The sequence below is a fragment of the Serinus canaria genome, chromosome 2, assembly GCF_022539315.1.
Source record: "Serinus canaria isolate serCan28SL12 chromosome 2, serCan2020, whole genome shotgun sequence".
NCBI classification, from domain to species: Eukaryota; Metazoa; Chordata; class Aves; order Passeriformes; family Fringillidae; genus Serinus; species Serinus canaria.
Genome location: NC_066315.1, coordinates 8,090,792 through 8,115,952, shown reverse-complemented (window position 1 = coordinate 8,115,952; position 25,161 = coordinate 8,090,792). Strand labels below are relative to the sequence as shown.

Here is a 25,161-nt window from a genome sequence, read left to right as displayed (position 1 = left end):
GTGCAGTAAAATTAAAGACTTTTGGTCTAAATTTGCAAGCTGCTATTAGAGTTGCTTAGCCTTAGCAGCTCATTCTTAGCTTGCACTCTTCAAGATGCTTCAGACTTTAGTAATCACAGCTGCACACAACCAAACCACAGCAGGAATTTGCATGCTTACCCTGCCCCCTCCATATTTTGTTTCAAATGATGAATTTCAGCATTTTGGAAGACAATGGCAGGAAGATTCTGTACTTTAAGGCACAAAACCACGACACACTTACTCTGCTTTCCTGCTACAATAGCAAGGCTGTTTTTCTTCAACTGTACAACCCCTGCTGAAGCTGATCTTGCCAAATTCAGTTTAGGATTTCTTTTTCTTTTTAACCACTGCATATGCATGACTGAATATTTGTTATGCAACCATAACAACTGTCCTTTTCAAGAAAGATTCCTGCATAATGCCAGCACAGAGAATCCAAGGCAAACATGGTTTGATCTTAAAACTTTAATAGTAAAAAAAGTGTAAAACCAAACACACCGCTGAAAACTTACCAGTAAGAATGAGAATTTAAGTGTTCAAATTCAGAATAGTGCAAATTTTCTTCACTCCCCTCCCCACCTCTTCCAAACTTAAATCACTTTGGTTAAGATACTCAGAAGTATTGGCAAAAAATGAACTTTTGACTTATGTTTTTGGCTGTATTATTTCTAACAGGTACAGATTTAGTTTCAGTCTTTACAAATAAATCTGAGATACTTCTCTATCAAATATCCATAGAGATCACTGCCAGCTTTACTTACATCTGGTTTCATAACATTGTGAAGTGGGTTTCAAGATGGTTACAAAGCTGTATCTCCAGCAAGGCAGCAGCTCCTTAAACAGCTGAGCTGAACCTGTCCCAATCTCTTCAAGCAGTTCTGTAAAATTTGATTATTTAGGTTTTGAACATTTGAGGAAGAATCTTATATTGATGAAATTACTCTTGATTTACACCAAAGCAAGGTTAGAATTGGGGTCTGCTCTGTAGCATAGACTTTGTGCTAAACTTCTGTTGCTAGCATTCCCTTAGAAGAGTGAAAACAGCCAGAACAGAAACCTGGCCTCAACTTCTGTTTTGATGGTTCAACCTTTAACTGAAGCCTCTAACTATAACTGAAGCCATGTAAGATTGGAAAAGAACACAACAACAACAACAAAAAAATTGCATAATACAAAAAGGCAAATCCATAAAAGTTTACAAGTACACCATAACCACAAAATTGGAGTATTTCTAAAAATTTGGGTTCAATGTAAGATACAACAAAACTAGCTTTACTAGTTAAATAAATTATTGCTCCATTTGACTCCATGCAGCATTGAAATGAACTCAGAACCCTTTTCTCTTTAATCTCTCATAAGAAATGATCGATATTGAAGAGAACTTGAGGCTCAGACTTACTGTACATTGCACTTCAACTTTTAAGACCTAATACTTGCTATTTAGGTCTCCTGTGGTCTAAGCTATCAAATGAATACGTTGTGCTCACCAGAACTATGTATTAAGAAACACCTAATGTTTAATGTAGTGACATAAGCACTTTTTGTTTTTAAGAAGGCAATCACAGATTGCAAGTTCTATAGGGTTGTGTAAAAACAAGTAGTGATCTCTTTCAGAAACTGAACCGAGAAAACAAGCTGTTTGCTGTTCTTCACATACAGTTTAAATCACATTTGAGGCCCAATTCTGTTTCTAATCATTTCAGTCCAAACACGGATTCAAAGGACAGCTCTAGGAGGAAATGACAAATCAAAGAACCTGGGGGCACGTGCTTGATGGCCAAGCACTGACATGGAATGCATGGTTTTTCAGTGACATCAGACATTTGAGATACTGAAGATGTCCTTTGGTGAGACACTGAAGCAGAGGTCTAATATTAAGCAGGTATAGTCACACACACTGAGATTTCTTACTGAATTGTGGCCGGAGCTCGACTCTTGCAAATCTAACTGCAAGCCTCAGGAGTAATGAAATTTCCAGTTGGAATCTCTTGATAAAGGTTCACATTTGAACAAGATTGTCTCCTGTGCTCACTTCTCATACTGAAGTAATTTAGAAATTCCAAACCAAGGCTTCCAACCTCTCATCCCTCAAACCCTCTCCACTGTCAAAGACAGAAACTTAATGCAGCATTACAAGTAAGGGCATGATTCCTTCATAAGACTCCTAAAAGCATTAGTGCAATGCCTTTAATCTGTTTTGATCACTCTTATTTTTAAATAACCCTATTTTTTAAAGATTTGGATAAATACTATTCCTATTAAACCATACTTCATCATTGTTAAGCACCATCGATCTACTTCCTTTGGGCACTGATACAAGAGCTTGTAATTAAATTTCAGTTTCAAGGCTTTAAAACATGGCAGCTGATTCAATAACTTACAGTGGAATCTAATACTTGGAAAACTGCCACTTAGCCTGAACAGTTGTATGCACTTGGTGTTAAACTCTTCCAGAGAACAGCCATATGCAAATGCTTATGTGGTAAATCGGGGTAAGATTTCAAGATAAGCAGTTAATTTCACTTGGCTATTCTAAGAGTGGATAATTTTTTTTTCCCCACAAGTCATTTGTGCAGTGAGCCCATAAAGAGATTATTCCTTCTAAATAATCTTCAGTTTTAAAAAGGAACACATCTTCATAAAGTTGCTTTCACACTGGCACCGGGTATTCTTCAAAGGCTTAGTCATTGTGTGGTTTCTCTGGAATACCCTATGGATAAAAAACATCAAACACATGTTAGGTTTTAATAAGTAACTACATGATGCAGTATTTTCAATTATTAAATAGTGAAGAAATTCCAGTTTGGCTGACAATGACCTAGAGAGCATGGCTTCTTCTAAAAGCTTAATGAGCTCCCTAACTGTGGACAAAAAAAAATTAAAAAAAAAAGAAAAAAACCACTATGGGTGTTTGTTGCCTCAATCAGTGCATCTGAATAATCCATCTGCCAATTGCATTGCTTTTTATAAGACTTTGTTATCTTTCCTCTCTATCTCAGTTTATTTATTAGCAGAAGGTACTCAATGCTTCACTTAATGGACATTAATTCAGTTTTAACAGCCCTTTTTCAAACTGCCTTTAACCACGAGCTACTTTATTTTCCAGGCAAAGCCTGGTATTAGAGACTTACTCATTTCTTCCTAAGTTCCTTTTCTAGTATGGAATGCAGTAATGTGACACTATAAGATATTTAACCCATTTTTCTTTGAAACAAAGCTTGTAACTTGTTCTCTTTCTAAGGTCAAAATGCAAATATATTTTCAAGTACTGAATGCATTCTCAGTTCTCCAGCCTCTAGCACTGGTACACAATAGATATTTGTGAGGCCCAAGTTCTGAATACCACCCTAATGTATCAGATGCTGAGAAAGATGGTTACAGCCACCCACTTAACCCAGCTGATGTGCACTGACTGAGCAACTCTAGGTGTCAGAATGAACAGAAAGAACTGATGGCAGCAGTTCTTCTTTTGCTATATAACCTACTAAAAGAAAACACTGGACTTCATTCTCAAGCTGGTGGCAAAAAAATCCCAACAAGCCAAACAAAACCCCAAAGTCTGCTAACAGCAGGTTTGCTGAAAGGTCACACTGCACTTTGGGAGTACATGGGAGCTCCCTTGAAATCCAGTGAAAGCAGCAAGGATCTCCCAGCTAACATTTATCAGCATGGGAGGAGATGGCTCAGGGACACTTTTCATTTCACTTGTCATATCTAACTGGAAAATCTAGACAGGGGCTGAGGAAGAAGCAAAGCACTCATTTCCACAGGTGGCACCTTCTACTCTGGAAATATCTGTCACATGCATCAAACAGCTCAGGGGCTGCAGCACAATATCCCCAGAGAAATAATTCAAGTATGGGTTAAAAAAATGCTGCATAGTGAACTGTGTTACAGATCTTCCTGCCACAGCCACGATGGCTGACAAAACAAACTGGTACTTCTGAATTACCTCTATAGAAGAAAGATGTGGTTGACTGAATTACAGGCTCTACTTCTTGGGATTTCCAGCATACAATGACTTGCAGAAGCGTTCCTAAGAAAATGCTGCACTTCCCCCAGCTTTTCTTGACTAAGTAATGGCAATGTAAAACATGTGAAAAGACACCTCTAAAAAAACCAGAATAAAAAGCTGCGCATTGCCAACTTTACCCTTTCTTTATAAGTAAGATGACAAGATTGACAGGAAAGCTGCAGGCAGGATCCAGGCTGATTTTAACTACACTCAAGTGAGATGCCAGGTGAAACAATAACAAAGGAAAAAAGTTCGATGTGTCTAAAATAATTTTAGCTCTTTCTAGTTTAAGGCTGCCTTCCTTTGCTTTCTAACAGGAGCATCAGAAAAACTGGAAGCACTGTGTGAAATACAGAACTGTAGCATAAAACCAACTATAATTTTATTTTGAGACTGCTGCCACACCAAAGCTTCAACAGAATTCAGTTAATATATGGTTTTCACTTGATGTGAGTGGCAAATTTAAAAAAATTTGATTTTGGAGCAGTGGAATTTGATGCTATATAGGGACATTTCCCCACATATACTTTTGTGCATGAATAATTACAGAAAGCCCAGCAGTGTCTCAGTTCTCCAGCTACCCTAAATGTTAATTATAAATACTGATGGAGCAGGAGCAATGTACTGATTCCAGTCTTATTTAGGCTGCCACTGGAAAAAGTTAAATACAAAAGATATTCAAACACTTATTAAGACAATACCCACTCTACTGGCAACACAGGTTGTCTGCTTACAGTTCAGCTCTTAGGAATACATCTATTTAACTCTGACAGTTTGTGAGTCATGCCCTTCAAGGCATAGTTTATTCTTGGACTAACAACAATGGAAGGCATTTGGATTGTTAAGGAAACTACTAATTATGCAGTAATTACCATAGCCAGCTGGCGTCCTATGTTTCCTACAGTCACACCTCCTGAGAAAAATATACATGGAAGCCAAGAACGAATGTAAAGGAAATCTGGGGATGTATACCTAGTAAAGAAAAGGGAATAAGTTAGAAAGAGACAAGTAACTTTCATCATCTTACATGCTCTTAACCAGATGTTACAGAATTCTCTTCCTGGGCTTAAAAAAAAAAAAAGTAGCAACAGAGGAGATGGAAACTGGGAGACCAAATGAAGTCTGTAAACTTCACAAGTTTCTAAATCCCCATGTTCTAGCCAGTCAAGTTTAGAAATGCACTCTGCTGAGAGCCAGCAGAGTGTAGAAGTTCAGTTTTCTGAGGTGTTACCATTTCAACACTCATCCCAATCCCAATGCTCCCCACCTTCCACCCACAGTTCTCAGTCTGGGCAGTCAGTTCTCACCTGGAGCAAGTGGACCACTACCTTAGACAAACAAAACATCTTCTTATAAGAATGTGCCAAATATATTAACAACGAAATTCCAGTTCATGTGCACCCATACTTTTGGTTAAGACAAGAGAATTGAAATTGTATTTTAGAAGCTAACTTACTGATAAACACCATTATATACAAGAAACTGGGTTATCAGTGTTGCTACAAAGGCTATTGTTATTCCAAGTCCGAGACCACTTCTTGAACGATCAAATGTCCACCAAAGCCCCAGTGATAAGGCTGCCAGAGTCAGGGACAGCTGGATGTTGTTTGCAAAGTCTAGTTTCTGGAAAAAGATGTTAAGGATAGTCCTTTTTAAGTCTGTAGACATCCTGTTGCTGAAACTGAACAAAGGAGAACTCAAACTGAAAGTGAACACAATTCTCTGCCTTTAAATACAACACATTTATGATTTGGTTTTCAGACCTGCCAAGCAATCATAGCTCTTGTTAACTCTGACTGCAGCATGACTGCAAAGTCAACATCAATTTTGTCACACTGAGCATCCAGAGAATAGGCTACATTTTGAAACATTTAACTTTGATGGATTTTTGTCAAGTAACCTTAGTGAGCTGGGTTACCCAGGTTTTCTGCTCAAGCCACCGTATTTTTAACATAAAGAACACTTTTATTTTGTGCTTCTCACTATCACATCACTAGTTAGTTGTGTTAGCTTTTGGATGTAGACAAGATATAGATTAAAACAACACAGCTTCCACTGTGATGCTTGCAGTTATACAAGACATACCACGATGTCAATCCCTCTCCCCTCCCATAACACTTTGAGCTGTGTTACACATCTTACAGCAGCCCCTGCAGCCTACAGCAGGTCTCACAGTGATATATGGGCTTTTTGATCTAGGTCTTATAAGCTTTTGGAGATTTATATCACACCCAAAATAGCTCAGCTACCTTAGAAGGCATAAAATCAGCAGGATGGCTACTGTGGTAGTGTTGGAAACAGAAAAGTTTTAGGCAAAATAACAAAACTCTTTACTGAGAAAATCCAAGCCAAGTGCAAGAGGTTCTTGCTCTTGGTAAGACACCCCGCAAAAGTTCCTTTGTGCTCTTCTTTTTCTAGCGCAAAAGTTTCTTTGTGCTCTTCTTTTTCTAGTGAATTGCTCAGGTGGGACTTTTTGGCTCCTGTCCAATTGGCTATCTTTAAGTTTGAGGTGAAGTCCCTCAGGTCCTATGAGGTGTCTTTTTTACCTAATTTTGGAGAAAAACTTCAGGGCTTTTTTTCCTTTTTTTTAGGAGACAAAGGATAGTTTGGTCACTCCGTCAACAGGGGGCACATTCCTATATCACAGACCTCTACCAGGAGCACCACCCCTACCTTGGCAATCCTCCCCTAGACCCCAGACAGTAGCAGAGCCATTGCTGAGCCCAGAGCAAGCCCAGGGAGCAAACACTAGCTGAAGGATACAGCACTGGCGTGGTTGATGCCCACGAACACGGCGATGCAGCGCATGACGCTGGCCCACTCCCGCTTGAACTTGTGGGGCTCCCCGAGGTGGCTGTCGATGCAGGGGTACAGCAGGCCAACCACAGCTGCAAGAGAAGGAACACCACTTGGACCAGCTGCCAGGCAAGGATTACTGCAGGAGCACTAAATATTAGCTTGGCATAAAAGTGCTTGAGAAAGCAGCGAGGAGCTGATCACACTGCTGTAAGCCTGATGAAGAAAACACAATTATTACCTGCCTTTTCTACTTTAAAGAAGTAAAACCCCAGCTCTTTGAACCTTTAAATATATGTTGCATTGTTAAGGTATCTGACTTGAAGCTCCTTTTGTTTAAAGAGATTTGTCATTTGACATCCTGAGCAAACACTTGTACCAATAAAAGCAAAGCACAATAAAAGCTTTGCCAGGAGTGGAATCTGTGTTCATTGCTCACGTGCACGGCTGACAGCTTTATGAACATGATTCATCAGCTGTGAATCAGGCCCTGAATTAAATATTTGCCTGGACTTTAAAGTTTATTAGCAAAACTACTTTCTCTTCTTCTGCTGGGCCGTCAGTCAGCCCAGTGCTCCTGTCCATGTCAGATGAATTTTGATACCAAACAGAAGCAGAGCTGAACTTAAACAAGCAGCTGCTATCAGTCTATTTATATCAGGGATAAATAACTACTCACACAATTAAGCAGACAAAGTTTTTATCTCCAAGAAGCATTTTTCAGCTTTTATCAGTCTGAAAGTTGGTTGCAGAAGAAAAACATAGGCCAGTGTTAGCTCAGTTGTTAGCAAGAAGACCAGAGTTTCATTCTTCTAGGGACTGCAACTCCCTGAGTTGTTACCAACTCCAGGGTTAGACATGCTGCTTTTACTGAGTGCAACTTCTGGGTTTATTAATTTCCTTTTCTGCTCTTATTTTTTTTTAATCCCTTAAAAGCCTAAGAGTAATAAATGCTACGTTAAGAAAGCTAGAGAACATACTATTGCAAGACAAACCTGTTCTGAAACAGCTTCATTGCTCTGATGCCAGCTAGCAGGACTCTTCCTTATAACAGCTAAATTCCAATGTTTAATCCAACTGTGACAGGATTATGAGAACCCCCACTGGAGAATATCCCAGGCCAGCCTTTAATGAACCTTTAATGTTCATCCTTTAATGTTCATCCATTAATGAACATAGTCCATTATTCATTTGAGTTTATAGTTCATCATTCATACCCCCTTCACTGTGTGATACAGACATCACATAAATGTATCAAACCAAAATATGCAGGAATTGTTTGAAGTATTTTCAATGCAAATTAAAAACTATTACAGTGGGTTTATTTCCTAAATTTTAACTCCTTTTTAATCCTCCAACCCTTCACCAAAACTTTGTCTAGACATGGACTGGGGGGTTATGAATGATAAACCACAGAGTAGGTGCCAGCTGCTGTGACAACCACACCGTGTCCTGAGGCTTTGTGGTTTGTGCCCAGCAGCGGGCAAGGGACAGGCAGGTGAGAGGCAGGGACAGCAGGCAGGGGCCAGGCAGGTGACAGGGACAGGAGACAGGGCATGGTTAGGTGACAGGAGCAGCAGGCAAGGCGCTGAGAGCAAGCAGGTGATGGGGGCAGTGGGCAGGGGACAGGCAGGTGACAGGGGACAGACAGGTGACAGGGGCAAGGGACAGCAAGAGGCAGCTGGCAGGGGCAGAGGGCAAGGGGCACGGGCCAGGCTGGTGACAGGGGTCACAGCCCGGTGACAGGGGTGGGGGCCAGGCCAGTGACAGGGCTCAGTGGGAGCCAGGCTGGTGACTTTTTAAACTGATTATCATGCCCCATATATGGTCCTGTAGAACGCCATCATGTCATTTTAAGTCACTGGATAATATGTAATAAAGCATCTCACTTCTAGACTTTTTGGTAGGAGTAGCACAAGCACATTTGTACACCTGTCTTTGAGAACAAATTCGAAGCCTTAGCAATGAATTGACAGTAGAAGGACCGGTGACAGAGCTCGGTGGGGATCAGGCCACTGACAGGTCTGTGGGGCTCGAGGTCGGGCCGGTGACGGGGCTCTGTGAGGGTCGGGCCAGTGACAGGGCCTGGGTTGACGACAGGGATCTGTGAGGGTCGGGCCAGTGACAGGGCCTGGGTTGGTGACAGGGCTCTGTGAGGGTCGGGCCGGTGACAGGGCCCCGGGCCGGTGACAGGGCCGCGCGCGCCGCTGCACGTGACTTCCTTGTTGTGGCCCAGCCCGTGGCCAGTCGCGGCCGCAGCCAATGGCGAGCGCCGCCCGCCACTCACCAGTTCGGCTGCAGCCAATGGGCGGCGGGGGGCGGGGCCGGCACGCGGCCCCGCGCGGCGGGCGGCACCCGGGAGCGGCGGGAACGCCGCGGTCACCCCGAGCCCGAGCCCCGCTTCCAGCCGAGGGACACTCCCCCGCTTCACCCGCGTTCAGAGCGCACCGGCTCAAAACCAGCCCTGGGACACGCCGGGCTCGCACCCTCCCAAAAGCCCGACCTCGCATCACTCGCTGTCGGATGGAAATGGGGGTTTCCACGCGCACGGGTCACGCATTCAGCCCCACCGCCTCTCCTCCTCCACGAGAGAATGAGAAAAAACCGAAAATCACTCGTGGAAGTCAGCGACTCACCTGCTGCTGTGCCGCAGCACGGGGGCACCCACCAGGCGGAGGAGAAGAGAGTAGAAATCACTTCGTCAGGGAACAAAGTCACATTCCGCTGGATCTGCAGCAAGTTCAGCACCAGGGCCATGAAAGCACCCACGACGAAGAGCACCACGCTCCTCTGCACCAGGTGCTGACTCCAGTTCAAGGTGCTGCTGGTGCTGCTGGCGGTGCTGCTGGCGCTGGAGGTGCTGGGGCTGCGAGCTCCGCGACCCACCAGCGCCAGCGAGGGGTTCGACACGGAGGAGCTCAGCATCTCGCCCACCTTGGCGGCCAGCCCCGCCGCCGTGTCCCCCAGCTGGGTCCTGTGCCTTCCTCTGGCAGTGCAGGAACAGCTCCAGGCGCAGCTCTCCAACCTGGGCATTGGCTTCTCCGGAGTCCTGAAACATAAGCACGGGCACACGCTAGTAAAGCCCCCAGCTAGTAAAGCCCCCAGCCCCAGGGTCAGGCCGGCGCCTCCCTCCGCGCTGACACACAGCGCCGCATCCTCCAGCACCGCCCGGGCTCCGGAGGCGCCGGGGGATGCGGCGGGACCCGACCCAGCCGAGCGAGCCCAGGGCCGCGCCGCCCCATCCCCACGGCAGGACACGGACACCCCCGCGGGGACGGGGTTCGCTCCCTACGCGGGCCCGTCCGCCTCACCCCGGGTCCCGCCGCCCGCTCACCTCGGGATGGGTTGGGGGAGCTAAGCCGCTCAGCCGCCTCCCTGCCGGCTGCGCGCCACCGGCCCGCGCCCCGGGGAAGGTTTATAAACCCCGAGCCGCGGATGTCACGTTACCCGCCGCCGACCTACCCGCGGCCGCAGGCAGCGCCGGGCCCGCCGCTCCGCTCCGCGCCGCCGCCCCGCCCGTCCCCTCCCCGCCGGGCGGGGCGAGCGCCGGGCGCGGGAGCCGCCGCGCCAGCCCCGGGCGGCCGCGGCTCCGGTCGGGTGAGGCGGCGCAGCCAATGGCGGGCGGGCGGCTGATATGACGTGCGGGACACACCACCCGCCTCCCGGGCCGGCCGCTCCGCCCGCAACGCGGCGGCGGCGGCGGATGGAGCGTGCGGGGCCGTGCGGGGCCGTGCGGGGCCGTGCGGGGCCGTGCGGGGCCGTTCGGCCGCGGCCGGCGGCGGGAGCGCGCCGGGGATGCGCGCCGCCCCCGGGCGGGAAGGGGAGGGCGGTGGAGTGATGGAGATGCTGGCGGTGGTGATGCTGTCATGGAATCGTAGAAAGGTCAAGGTTCTAAGAGACCTTTAAGATCATCGTGTCCAACTGTGAACCCAGTGCCACCGCTGTGGCCCTTAAACCGCTAAGCCACATCACCCAGCGCCAGCTCCAGACGCCTCTTGAACACCTCCGGGCTGACTCCACCTGGGCAATCGATTCCAATGCCTGACCATCCTAAAAGCGATTTTTTTTTTTTCAACTATCTAATCTGAATCTCCTCAGTGTCATTTTAAGGCCACGTGTCGGTGCCCTTTGCAGCCAAACCCTTGTGTGCTTGCCCAGCCTGCTGCGTGTCCCTTTGGAAGATCGCAGTTAGTAACAGGGAAGGCTGAAGGCGTCTGCTGTGGCATCTCCTGAAGACGAAGGGATCACTGATCTCTGTCATAATTCTAAAATGGTGTAAGGGGATCCTGCCAAACCCATGACTCCGTGAGACGATGGTGCCAAAGCCAGACGCTGCGTCAGCGAGCAGCCATGGGGTGAGCGGAGGATCCGAGGCTCCTGACTGGTCCCTGACAGCCTGAGCAGCTGCTCTGCCAGCACTGGCAAAGCTCGGGTCACAATCCTCCCACACTAAAATAACAATAAACCAGTTAAGTACAAGTTCACCCTCTGGACTCTGCAAGGGCTTGGGAAGAGGCCTGTCAGGGATGGTTAAGTGTGAGCTGTACATTATGGTAGAGTTCAGCACCAAAAAATGAGTAGACAGAGCAGGACTTGGCTCCCAGGCTTCCTTTCTGAGACACCAGCTCTCCAGGACATGTGGGAGGCTGGTGTATGCAGTAGGAATTTCTGGGCTTTGTGTTTATTAGCTGGCCTTAATGGATCTGCAGATCTTCTCACATGAGGTGTGCCATCATTACACTTGGGAGGAATATAGGATCCAAGGGCTTGCCAGGTGATGGCACTGAGGATTTAAGGATAGCTGTTAGCCATGTCCATGATGGGCGCAGTGATGGTCCAGGATCAGTGGTCAGTGGTGGTTCCAGTTGTCTTTCATTGATGTGATAGAGGTAGCAAATCAAATACATGAAACCAGCTGAAGACATGGAAAGAGGCAGGTCTTCTCTGCATATAATGAAGGTAAAATTAACCTGGGATATGGCTGTCCCTTCTGATCTCTGCTCATTTCTAGCTGGGATGGAAAGAGTTAGCATAGCTGATCCTGCTGAGCAAAGTGCCTTTGGAAAATGTATTGGACAGGTTGTTAGTGCCACTGCTGAAGTGACAGATAAGCCCAGTGCTTTTCTCTTAATGCTAGCTGGGATCAGCCCAGTAATGTCTTGCATACTTTACTGCTGAACCAAAGTATATGTCTACTGTACTCTGTACTTGGAATTGTACTTGGAATTTTAAATACTCAGTTTCTATTGCTGTTTATTGTACTGAAACAGCTTTTGGTTTTAATTTAATATGCTAAAATTGTTTAGATTCTTCTGTCAGATATTTTTAAGACTCAGTATATTTCTCTTTCTTCATTTGTTTTTGGATTTTATCTGACCCAGTTGGATCTGCACAAAAAGTTTCAGTCAACTATTTTGAGAGAAAACAGCCTTGATATATTGTCAGCTTTTGATGGGTTCTGCAGAAACGTTTGATTTGTTTCAGGAAATCACATGCAGACCTAACACTTCCCCTAATGGCAACTGTGTATGAGCTTTGAATTGACACAGACAATTTATCTGCATCCCCAGACCACTAAGAAACACCTTCAGCAGCTCTAAATAAGAGCTAGAAATCATTCCCTGGGAAATATTCTTTCTTGGTAAATCACTCACTTTGAGATTTATCAACGGGACTGTGGATCTGAGATAAAATTATTCATCTTTATAGGAAATCTCTTCTTGGACTTGGCTTAGGGGAAACAAATATAATTCATCCTTGCTTGTGCTGCATCTCTACTTTATTTGAAAAAATATTATTTCTGTATTTAAATTCTCCCCCTGAATCTTGCCTGTATTCTCAGTGTTTGGGCAGAGTTTACATTCCCTTGTGCTGCATCTGCTAGTTTTCCTTCCTGAAAGAACCTCTTAAGCATTTTTTTTTTATCCTGTGTTTTTTCCTTTCCTCATGGGTATGCCTCTTTTGCTACTTCCTGCAGAATATTTTCTTTGAATATTTTATATGTATTTTTTTCATATTCATGATATCATGTGGTGGTGCCCTTCTTTCTTCCTGGTTTCTTTCAGACAACAGAGACCAATTTCTGAGAGGGTAAAACTTGCTGCAGCTTTGCTAAAACCAGCTGAATCAGTGCAAATCTAAACTATTCAATAACCTGTCCCTGAGCATATTTTACCTGCTTAGAATAAAGGTTAAATGCCCCTTTTGCTTGTGTTGCTTTACAGTCCTGTTGCTTTACATTTCTTTTTGGAATCCTAAGGAAGGTTAGGCCTCAGCATGCTTTGATTAATGCCTGAAATTTTATGCTTAACAGTTATTTCTGGAAAGAAGCACTCACATGTCTTTGTAAGATTAATGACATCGTTATTTTTATCTCATCCCTTAGCAAAGGCAGCAGAATCTCTAAGTACTCAGCATTGCTGCTCATTACATAAATAAATAATTTCACCTGTTCTTTCACACTTTCTGTATTAAACTCTGTGATGTTCTGGAATCTGACAATGTGCTTGCCTCATGAGGACTGTCTCATGGGCCTCTTCTGTGGGAAGCTTAGGATACTTGGACAATTTATTTTTCTCCCTACTTAAACTAGATCAAAACATGAGCTGTCTGCTGATAAAAGCTCAAAAGGCAGTGGTGGAGAATCACAGAGCAAGGCCTGTTTTATGTGTAAAACTGCTCTCCCTCTGCTTCACTGGAGATTTTTTTGACTTTTTTCACCTTCAAGACTTTCTCCTATTGATACAGAGAATAGAAACTTTCCCAGTCATATGCTCAGCCTTAATCTCCTGTGTCTCCATAAGTGACATTCATTGTTTGATTCCCCATGCCAACCCTATGTATAAGAGTTCAAAAAATCTTTTGGCTTCAGCAGCAGTCTGTCATCCTGAGTTCTTTGCTTTATCAGAGGTCTCCAGTGTAGTTGTGTGAATTCTCAGGAACCTGCAGATCATACAATCATAGAATGGCATGGGTTGGAAGGGACCTTGAAGATCATCCTATTCCAAACCCCCTGCATGGGCAGGGACACCTTCCACTAGACTGTGTTGCTCAGAGCTCCATCCACCCTGTCCTTGAACACTTCCAGACATGGGATATCCACAAATTCCCTTGGCAACCTGTGCCAGTGTCTCACCACACTCACAACAAGGAATTTCTTCCTGATGTCTAATCTAAACCTACTCTCAAGGTGAAACCATTCACCTTGTCCTGTCACTCCAGGCTCTTGTGAAAAGTCCCTCTCCATTTTTCTTGTGGGCTCCCATCAGGTACTGAAGGTCACAATTAGGTCACCTTGAAGGCTTCTCTTTTGCAGCAATCCCAATTCTCTCAGCCTTTCCTTGTAAGAGAGGTGCTCCATCCCTCTGATCATCTTGGTGGCCTCCCCCAGAGTTGCTCCATGTCCTTCCTGATTTGGGAACTCCAGATCTGAATGCAGCACTCCAGGTGAGGTCTCACCAGAACAGAGAGACAAAATCCCCTCCCTCTCCCTGCTGCCCTCGGTGCTTTGGATGCAGCCCAGGACATGGGTGTGAGTGCACATGGCCAGGTCATGTCCAGCTTCCCATCCAGCAGCACCCCCAAATCCCTCTTGACCTGTTCATCCTCCAGCCTGGACTGTCACTAGCATGGCCTTAACCCAGATGCAGCACCTTGCACTTGGCTTTTTTAGACCACAGGAGATTCCTGTGGGCCACTGCTCAAGTTCATCCAGGTCCTTCAGGTGTGGCCACTGCACCACTCAGCTTGGAGTCATCTGTAAACTTGGTGAGGCTGCCTCCAATCCCTTTGTCTGTGTCGTTAATGAAGACATGAAATAACGTTAATGGCAACATTGAGGACCAGGGTCCTCAATGACACTGGTCTCATTGAGGACCCTGGAGGACACCACTTGTCACTGATGTCCTGGCTCCTTCTCAGAGGTCAGAACACCTGAGAGGTAAATGGTGTATGCTGACTTCTGCAGGATGGTTCTGTGAGATTGCCCAAGCCCCAGGGCAGGAGCTCATTAAAGCTGAAAGGAGAAGGACAGGGAGTGGTTACAGGGTACAACAGACAGGATGCAGAACATACAAGCTCTGAACTAGGCAAACTCCAGCCAGAACACTTCAGGCTGTAAAACAAAGGGGGAAAACAAAGTGTGTTGGTGGTTAGTATATAATAAAGTGAGTCATCCACAGTGAGCAGAGCTTAAAAACTTGGCTGCTTTTACATAATCTGAGGGTGAGGAACAATAGTTGGAGTTTGAACATGGAAATTAAACCCTGAGATATCCAAACAAAGCCCTGTCTTTGTGTGAGTAATAATATTGTAGTGGGCATATGACAAATGTTAATGAAACGTTTTTTGTTTAGTTGCCGATGTTTCTCTAGCTGCTTTTTCTTTTACCAGAACAAAACAGAAAGAACAATTCTATGCAGGCTGCTGTCTTCAAATGTCTATAAATCCATGTAACAACTCTCATATAATTAGCCAGCCAACATCCCACATGCAGCTGTGGCACTGACTCCCTGTCAAGGAACCTCTGTCCTGACACAAAGGCAGTGCCTTTGCCTCGCTTTTGACTTCATTCATCATCACAGTTCTGCATATTTATGTAGCAGAGAGTTCAGTGAGTTCATATTTGGTATTCAAAGTGGTGATTTAATCTAAACTTCATTGTGAAAAAATACTGTTTGTTGGTTATATTGCTGAAAAAGTGACTTCTTTGGTGATGACAGTAGGTTTGTGAGGCTGGCACGAGCATCATTACTGAGCCAAGCTCTTCTATCCAGGTGTGGTTAAAATTGTTGATATTCTAATCTTTCTATATTTGCATTTATACATTTATTTATACTATGTCCAGACCTTTAAAGATACTGATTAGAAGTGATGCTTCCATCTTTTGTTTTTAAACCTTAGCTGTGACATAAAAAGCAGGGCGCTATGGACCAGGTTTCCTTGAGGGTAAAATTATTGACTGTCATAACTTTTTAAAGAAGTAGCTAGTCAAGTGTCATCCAAGGGGGTGTATTATAAGACAAGGGGGCCTGTGTCTTATAATAGTAGTCCAAGTCTATGAAAGACTAAAGATTAGAGACTAAATGGATGAAATAAACAGAACTATCAAGATAAACCCCCAAACAAGAGGAACATTGTTTTTTAAATACATTTATTTCTTGATGGAAAAATTTCTTGCATAAAGAAGAAGACTAGGTACATTTCAATCACCAATCCTTGCATAACGTTAGTCCTTTGCAAAAAGGCACCTCCAAGGTGTGTGTTCAGGCAAGCATGTCCATGGTTGATTTAAGATTAAATGATTTTCACTTGTTTGGTGAATTTGAACTTCCCTCAAGGATTACATTGTGAACTGCCTTCCTCTTACATCCCTCTTCTTATGACACTTAATTCCAACAATTTTCCTCTAAGGTAGACAGCCCTCCCAGTTACTCTTGCCATATGTGCCTGAGGAAGATGCTTCTGGAATTCATATTTTCTGGTTTGTAGGGTTAAACATGAAATCCCCCAAAAGTGGTACTGCAGCTTACTTAAGGTTTTGGATTTCATGGTGTTGCAGTGGGGGAGACATGCAGTGACACTGTAGGTACTGAGCTTGGAATGAGTAGTTACAGAGGACAGGAAGGAGCTCTGCAGCATCCCCATTTTCCAAAGTCTCCTCACTTTGTTGAGCAGAAGGACTGTTCCCACCTCGGAGAGCTGGCTGCAGCCTTGATGTCTGATGGGATGGGCAAGGTCTAAATCAGATCAGAACTCCTTGGCTCTGCCCCTTGCTTTCCCATCCTTCCCATGGCAATAACTATAAATAGCAGAGCTGTGGCTACCAGGAATAGACTCAGTATCACACACTCTGGTTGTGTCTGTCCATCCTCATGTCCAACTCAGGAGCACAATGGCCAAGAGCTTTAGAGCTGTTCCTCTCATATGGAAAACACTTTCTTCCAGAGCTTTTCACATTGGATGATTCTGCCCAATTCACACTGCTTTAAAAAAGAAAAAAAAAGAAAAAAAGAGACCTTTAAGATATCTGTAGTTTATCTTAAAGGATAACATTATGACTACATGAAAGAGGTCAGTGCCCAGGTACTGCCAGTGCCTCTTCCAGGCTACCATTCTGAAAATGTGAGAATGTGGAGCCAACCTACCTATGAATTTTCCCCCCCATCATTCTGTTGAGATTTATAATCAGGGAGCTGGCTTGGGTTTGAGCAGGATAATGGGAAATGCTTTCCAGTGTAAAGCCTCCCATTCAAGCAGGAAGAGCAGTGCAGAGGAAAAGCATCACAGAGAAAATGTGCACATGTGCTGGTACATAATGTGGTGTGGAACTGTGGCTTACATATTACTTCATGATTAGTACTGTAAATGTTGCTGCTTTTCAGGCAGAATCTCAAGTTTCCCATGTCAGTGATTACATCAGTGCTCTTAAATGCAGTTCACTATACCTTGGTGGGAAAAATTGCTGTCAGACGTGGTTTCAGATTGCCAAGCTGAACTTTAAGTTAAAAATGTGCAGCATATGGGAAGCCTACAACTTTGCCTGGAGAGATACTTTAGAAATTGCTGAAGCTAGGCTATGCTGAAAAATGTATTTATGTAAAGCCAAACCCTTCAGCTTTTACTCATAAAAGGACACACTTGTAATAATGAGATCAGGCCACTTGCATGCAAACTCAAAGGACTAATTAAGTGCTAGGTTTGTTCTAGCTATACACTAATGTAACTCTTGCTATCACTGCACTGCAGGATTGGATCTTAGCAGCTTCAAACATGCCAAATTTCACCGGTTTTATAGGTACTATAACAGATCAAATCAAATGCTAGGCAGGCTTAACCTCATTAATGATCTGAGCTGGGTGCTGCCAGCTTCATTTGCTTATTCAGGCATATTTTTGGATGTGGCTTATGCAGAGTGATGAAGAAGTTCAGAACACATCAGGTCACCATATCCTTGGTTCAGGATCATGCACTGTGCCCACACTGCTCTGATTAATGCCTGTAATGGTGCTGAAGTTTGTAGCTGTGCTTTTAGCTGTTGCCCTTGGACAGAGCAGGGGAAAATAGCATCTCCAGAAGCTGCTGAGATCCCAGTCTGTCTGGGCTGGCCTTGGGAGTGCCCATTTCTGTCCTCTGACTGTAGCAAAACTTCTGCTTTCTTTATTTAGAGGGAAGGAAGGATAGATTCAAGCTGTGAGGTCAGGGGGCAGCTGTATGTTTCTACCCTGTTATCCTACAGAATGGTCTGTGGGTGTAGCACTCACCAGGTATCACTGTTTGTCCAGGTTTGTTTGGGAATTGCCTCACAAAGTCAGGTGCTCGTGACATTTGTAAAGATGAGGTTGGTGCCTTCACGGCTGTTGCAGAGGCTGCAAACTGTGATTGCAGAAAGATCCCAGGGCAGACAGGCATTAACCTCTTGGGTGTTACTGGTTAAAAATGTTCCACATCTGGCAAGAGAGAAAAAACACCAGAAAGAAAATCCAGTAACCCTGTCAGAGAAAACAGAAGAAACCAATATGTGGAAACCCAGGGCACTGGGAATATTTCTGTGTCTGCTCTGGGGTGCCCTGACCCCCAGGGGAGCACTGACTTTGACCCTCATTCATGGAGAAAGTTTCCTAGACTTCAAGAAAGACCGGAATCCACAAAAATGTGAAACAGATTATAGAGAGTAGTGTAGGTGTGTCACTTAGTGAGAAATTGAGGGTTTGGGATTTTTAGTATGTTGTGGATGGAAGCAAGATGGAGGGCACAGGGTGTCATCCTGGGTTTCTTCTTCATCCTTCTTCTTCCTCCTTCTTCATGGGTTTGAGTGGCATTTTGTAATTGGGCAAAAAAGTCCCCATTGCAGCTCTGTGGGATCAGTTATTGGGTTAGAAAGGAAAATAATCCAGGTGCCAGTTCTTAATTGGATAGTTTAGTCTTAAAAGACCTTGGAACAAGAGATTGTTGGCCATTTTGTGCCTTCTAATGAAAAGCTGCCAAACTCACAGCAGTGAGACTGTTTTACTGATAAGAAATGATAAACACTTGAGTCCAAACATGAACTGCTGTCTCAAGTGCCTCCAATCCAGACCCAGAGAAACCAATGGCTGGTACCCCCATACCAATACAAAACATCTGAAGATGAATGGCTTTGTGTCCTGTCTCAGAAGCCAGAAAGTCTGTGCATCCCATCTGAGAAGCTGTTGGCCTTCTCAGCAGCCAGCCTGGGCATCTATTCAACTGAATATGTATTTGATTTTCTCACATGCACTGGAGGAATCTCAGCTGGAAAAATCAGCCAGACAACTTCCCCTATGTCTGAATCAGCAGCACGAAGATTTGTGGTTATCAAAGAGAACTTGCCCCTAATATTTAACATTTAAGAATCTGCTGGTTTGCTGTTCCATGGTTAGCTGGATGCCTGTGTTTGCATTCAGAAATCTGTTCTTGTGCTGTGCTGTTTCTCTGGAATGCTGTGAGCAGTTGTTTTTGTTTGCTCCTACTGGGGTGGAGCTAACTGCCTAATTGGGTAAATATTTGCAATGCCATACTTACATGCACAGAAGACAAAGAGGGCTGGACTGCTGTTGACATAAAGGGCCTTTTACACCAACCCAACAATGTAAAGGCTTAAATAAAATTGATAAGTACAAGGCCACTTCTTATGGTCAGACCATATAAAGTGGATTTAATTTAACTGCCATGGCCATATTTACTTCTAATTACAGATGGACTGTATTTTCCAACATGATTACAGCCATGAAGGGGTTATTCACTCTGCCTTATTCACTGATTGCAAGTTCAAAACTGTTTGACTTCCACTGGGTCTTAGTTAATAAAATGGTATTTTGTTACCAGAGTGCCTTTGGATATCAAGGGTGAGTTTTCCACAGATGTAGAAATTGCCTAAGTGAACATTAGTTAGTCCAAATACCTAAGGGTATTTTGAAAATTGCAAGCTTGTGGTGCTCATGGAAGGTGTGTTTGTGTATATAAAATAAATACCTTGCATAAACCTTATGGGGTGACTATTGCATATGTTATCATTGGCTCCAAAGTACACTATCAATATCCATACACATACAAACAGATTCTAAAGATTTATCATTGTATAGGCTGCTAGTAGGTAATTGAGCCTTTCTTTGAACAAAGGTTACTAAAAGCGCTTGTGGCATGAGGAGAAGGGAACTTGAACTCCACAGCTAAGGTGTTGTGTAGACCTAGTTCAGCTTCTTTTCATCTGTTGCTGTCACAGCCTGGACCTTATTGGGAATGGTTTTACTTTGGCTAGTCTTGAAAGACTTGCACAGCCTCATAGAACCATTGCTTCACACACACCTGAACAGAACAAGAATCTGTCTGTAGGATTAAGAAAAAACTTTAGTACATGAGGGTTTTATTTTATTAACAATTATTTGTCTTGTCTGAAATTCTCACTATATTTCTTCAACTATTTCCTCTCGTCTTCAAAACACAAATAAGGATAATTGAGAGTTTCACCTCCATAAGGGCAAGCTCTGATGCTCTTACACCACCTGGTATCTTGCTTAGTCATCAGTTCCACTGGGTTCACTGATACCAGCTGGTATCAGATGGTGCCAAAGCCTGTGATTACCACAGTGCAGCCATCCCTTCCTCCACTCCTCCCCCTCCTTCACTGCAAGTCACACCTTTTTGTCTGCCTTTATGACACGAGGATTGAGGCTCAGGTTGCCTCTGAGCAAGCATTCATTGACCAGGCACTCAGCCACATCCCTGCTCCTGCAGAGTTAATCCCATTGCCCGTCCCTGCAGCGTGCTTGTGGATGTCCCCATGTCACCATTCTGTGACCCAGGCAGCACAGGTTACCTTGCAGGTTTTGGCTGTGTCTATTCCTGGTCTAATCCCCTCCTGAACCGTGTGGTGAGTGAGGCAGAGCAGCTGTAGAGGAGTGGAGCCTGCTGAGGTCAGTGGTGCCACTGCCTGTTTTGCCCTCCCTGCGTGGAAAGCATGGCTCAGTGCAGCTCACCACCCAGCCCTTCCACTCACTAGTTTCCTATGAGCTCACTCACCTTGTTTTCTTGTCAACTGATGGCAATCTGACTATAAATTTTTATGTTGTTGACATCTTTTCACTTGCTTTTGTGGATTCTTGTAAGCTCATGTTGAGTATTTCCCTCAGTCACGCATAACTGGAATTCATAAAAATACAAATGATTCTGTGTTTTTCCCTTCTGTCTTCATTCTGAAAACATCTTGAACTTTATTTCATAGTGACCTTTATCCAGCTGTAAAATTTTTTAAAATTGTCCAGTGGTTTGAAAATTATGGGACAAGTAGGAAAGTGAATATTAGTCAGGACAGCAAGGCTGAATAAATCTTCTTTCATTAAGAAAACGGGCTAAAACCAGTACCACTTCCCTTCCCCAGTTTGAAACTGGTGAGCAAACTAAATACATACAGGGAGTGTTCCTTGTGATGTTGTGATCACCAATCCTATTTCTCTACAGTGTTTTTCCTGTTCCTTGGGTATAAACAAACTGTAATTATAACACCATGACACCCAGTCCTCATCTTCTGGCAGCCGCCCCTGGAAATTACTTCCTCCTTCAAGTTTTGCCTTTTCTCTGGGTCCTGCATTTAGTGAAACTGGTGATCTCTGTGTGACCGTCCCAGGACATTTCTGACTCTCCATCAGACTTTTCTCACACCAACACCATGTTTTCTGAATAGTTCCATCTGGTTTTGCTTGGAGTTTGGGCAAAGCTTTCTAACCTGGATTTTTTTTCCTTGACTGTCCTGTAAATGCTTATCTGAGCTGGACAGGAAGAACTTGTTCTGTTGTTTGGTCTTGGGATGTTACTGAAGACTCATTTAAGTAGCAGAGAAGCTTTCATGAGGCTGGAGAAGGAATGTGTCATTTTGGGCTTCTGCTCACCCGCCTGGATCTGCTAAAGCAAAGTGTACTCCATTCACAAGAGAAATTCTGTCATGGATGTCTGGTGTTAGGACTGGCAGCCAGTCAGAAATGTCTAACTGCCCAATGACTTTCCCCACAAGAAAAAGGTACATTTGCACTTGAAGTTTTCAATCACATGTAAAGTCCAAAACTTGATTTGCTCAGAGGGGTCATTAATGTTTAGCTTTGTATTAGGAAATACCCTTTACCAATAAATTTCCATGGGAAAAGCAAAGACTTGGGTTTGTTCCAAAAGATTCATTCATGAAAAATTCTGCTGAATGAGAAAGGGAATCTACAATTTTTTTAAAGACCTCCTCTATCTGGAATGAATGTTTTAGTCTAGGCTAAATGTACATTTTACAGATAATTCAACTCAATTTTAATTCAACTGATGTAACACTATAATAAATAATGTAAGAATTAGTGGCATGTCTTTAATGTTCTTGCCTGCATAACGTATCTGGATTCTCTGCAGAAACAAAGCCTGCTGTTATTTCATGTTGAAGGTGAAGTGTGTCCATCAATGTCTTTCCCAGGGGAATAGAGAGAACAAGGCTTGGGAGAAGGTTTGGCACACACACTCCTCGTGAGGAGCAAACTTGCACAGCAGCTTGTCTCTAACTCTTCCCAAGCAGTGGAGCGTGTCATTGCTTTTGCAATAAACCATTCCTCAGGAACAGATATAGACTGGCTGAAAAATAATTAAAAACTTAATTTTCTGTAATACTGTCCATCAAACAACTTTTCTCAATCTTTTTGAAAGGCTGCTCTGCAGCATGGAAAAAAGACTGGCAGCAGTGCAAGAACAGGGAGTATTTATGACCAGTGGAAGCATGGTTGGCTTTTTGCCCTAGAAAAATGTCTGGATGAGATCTTCTGCTTAAAGCAAACATTAATAAAATAATTTGGACCTAGGCTTGAGGTGATGATGTTTGGAAAAGCAGCTGCAAAGGCTTTTTTTTACTGCCCAGACTGATACTGACCTGCATGGATGTGCCTAGGTTCTGCTGTGTGCAAACCCACAGCTGTAGATTTGGTCAATCCTCTCTTTAGGCAAAACCTGAATTTTTACTAAGGTATAAACTTTGTAGATTAGGTCTTTTACAAAGATTTGGTCCCAACAGCCAAAATCCTGTTTGATTTGTCTGCTGCAGTTGCTTTACAGTTTGTTGTGTAGCACCTCAAGAAAGGCAAACAAAGCTTTATCCTCCTCTGGACAGCTGTTAGGGACAGATCCACTGACAGCTGTTAGGGACAGATCCACTGACTCAACTGCTTAAGACAACAACCCTCAGAACTGGATATTTTATTCCAAGCTAACACACATAAAACTTCTTATTATGTCCACAATTCCATGGAGTTGGTTTTTAACATGTAACGAAAGACCAAGAGCAAATACAACAAACCCTAATATCAGTGTCACTAGTGACCTAGTCTGCTGGTAAGCACAATTTTTTCCCCCCAAACTGCCTGAACCATAATTTTTCCAGACTTATTTCCTTTTCTCATTTAGTCCATCTGATAATGCTACCAGACATTGTTTCATCATAGAAGACTGAAAGGGGGAGGATTCAAAGCTAGTGCAAATTCACTTTTCTCTGCTTACCCATTAATCTGTGTCAGGTTCTGCTGGATATGCTGTTCTGAGAGACAGCTCAGGCTTCTTTATCTGTCACAGTAGCACTGCTTTGCTTTTCAAATCAGCAAACAAGAAGCCATGTCCTAAACAGGCCGCTTCATTATCTTTTGTGTTGGTTATTTTTGTGGGGTGTTTTTTTTCCTAACGAAAACATAAATATTTCTTTATCACTGATAATAATTAAAAGCTGTATTTTTCCTTGTAGATCATAAACTGAATGGAGAGCCTGTAGCCATTTGTCTGTCCCTTCAATGGGGAAATCAATTTTCAGTCATTTATGCTTGGCTTGTCTGGCTTGAGGATTAACCAGGCTGGGGACGCACTGACCTCAGTTCATTCACCACGTGCAAAGTTGACTTTGGAGCAGGAGACTGTATTGATCCCAGCAGTGCTGCCTGCACATCTGTCAGTTCCTGGGCTCCCTCCAGCTCATCAGCAGATCATCTCTGTCACTCACAGCTGTGTGGAGGCCCCTCCACAACCTCTCAGGGCTGCTGCCATGGCCAGTCCTGCAGCAGAAGGGAGATAAAGAACTTCTTTCCGCATTGACTTGGCATAAACTGAGTTTATTTATGCTCCTGGACCCATGGTGGCAGCCTCTCAGCTGTCAGAAGCTGAGGAAACAATCTTCTTTGCTCCTTAGACCACCAGCAGAGGAGAGATTTCCAACTTTAAATAAACCAGTTTGTTTAATTTGTTTAGTACAGAACTGGGAGAGATTGATGCACTGTGCTTGTAGGCAAGGCTGCTCTTTCTGAAAACTGGTCATGGCTACAGCAAGATCCTGTTCCATGTGTTTCCCAGCAAAATGGTTTTCCTTTTCATCTTCAGCAGAAGCACAGACTGCTTGAACTTGTATCCACTTGAACTAATTAGAATGTGGTGAGTTTAGGTCTTAATGCAGGTAAATGTTTAGGTGCTTTAATAATTGACTCCTCATTAAAGTGATATCAACAAAAAGGATCTAATTTGTTTTGTTTAATTGGAAAAAAATTGCAGATTTTTATTTGCCTTGTTATCTCTATCTTTTATCATTGCAAAGAGATTCTGAATAGAGATGTTATCTCCTCTTCAGCTGTGCTCTTGCAATCTTGCAATTCGTCAAACCAGTAATTTATGTTTCTGTTGAAAGGAGATGAGAAGTAATTAACTCATGTATTGCATCCTTGTCTTTGTGGCCCTTTCATTTTCAGTAAGCATCTACATTAGAAGGTTTGTTTTAAAGATTTCAGACTCTTCAAAAATTCCTGGGCTTCCTCAGGAAGGCCAGCACTCTCAGCAGAGTACATGAGTGCTTGATGCCTGGCAGAATTAGGTCCCAGGAGTTCAGTCCTGCATTGATGTCATTGGTCACATCCACATTGACTTCAGTCCAGCAATTGCAATCCTGGGGTAGCAGGGTTCTTTGTCCCACTGAATTACTGGCCCTGCTTCTCAGGATATTTCCTCACTCTGCCACGCACATCCACAAGTTGTTTACTAGCCTGTGTGTGCTTCTGGCAGCCTGTATTCCTGGATGACCTAGTTTTGCAGGAATTAAATGCCCGTGGCAGCAGCATTTTATTGGCCCTTGCTGGGCTGACACCACTGCAGTGAGAGTGCTCATGGTCAGTGACACTGCAAGTCCTGGCTGAGCAAACTCATCTCCTGCCAGCTTTGCAGCAGCTTTTATGTCAGTCATAAAAGCTGCTGCAAAGCTCTTTCTAGCAGGAGAGGATGGGCTCACGAAGATGTGTTTTCCATTGACAGAACCAACTCCACGG

General features: G+C 44.0%; 1 protein-coding gene across 2 annotated transcripts; it reads right to left on the bottom strand.

The window, feature by feature from the left end:
* Positions 1 to 468: 468 nt before the first annotated feature.
* Positions 469 to 10,342, bottom strand: INSIG1 (insulin induced gene 1). Of its 2 annotated transcripts, none has more exons than XM_030232328.2 (6): positions 10,295 to 10,342; positions 9,469 to 9,881; positions 6,800 to 6,924; positions 5,493 to 5,659; positions 4,909 to 5,008; positions 469 to 2,731 (listed from the first exon to the last, which is right to left on the bottom strand). In XM_030232328.2, exons 2-6 carry the CDS (start codon positions 9,863 to 9,865, stop codon positions 2,702 to 2,704), a joined length of 819 nt encoding a protein of 272 aa, XP_030088188.1. In that variant the 5' UTR covers positions 9,866 to 9,881; positions 10,295 to 10,342; the 3' UTR covers positions 469 to 2,701. The 2 variants fall into 2 exon arrangements, with proteins under 2 accessions (XP_030088188.1, XP_009084051.1); XM_009085803.4 differs by having other exon boundaries at positions 10,167 to 10,314.
* Positions 10,343 to 25,161: the final 14,819 nt, after the last annotated feature.

Excerpts from the sequence above, each read along its gene's own strand:
- INSIG1 (XM_030232328.2), bottom strand. The coding sequence starts at position 9,865 with ATGCCCAGGTTGGAGAGCTGCGCCTGGAGCTGTTCCTGCACTGCCAGA. Across the intron at positions 5,009-5,492 it reads GTATATAATGGTGTTTATCA|GTATACATCCCCAGATTTCC; the intron begins GTAAGTTAGCTT and ends TTTCTTTACTAG. Across the intron at positions 2,732-4,908 it reads TAGGACGCCAGCTGGCTATG|GGTATTCCAGAGAAACCACA; the intron begins GTAATTACTGCA and ends TTTTATCCATAG.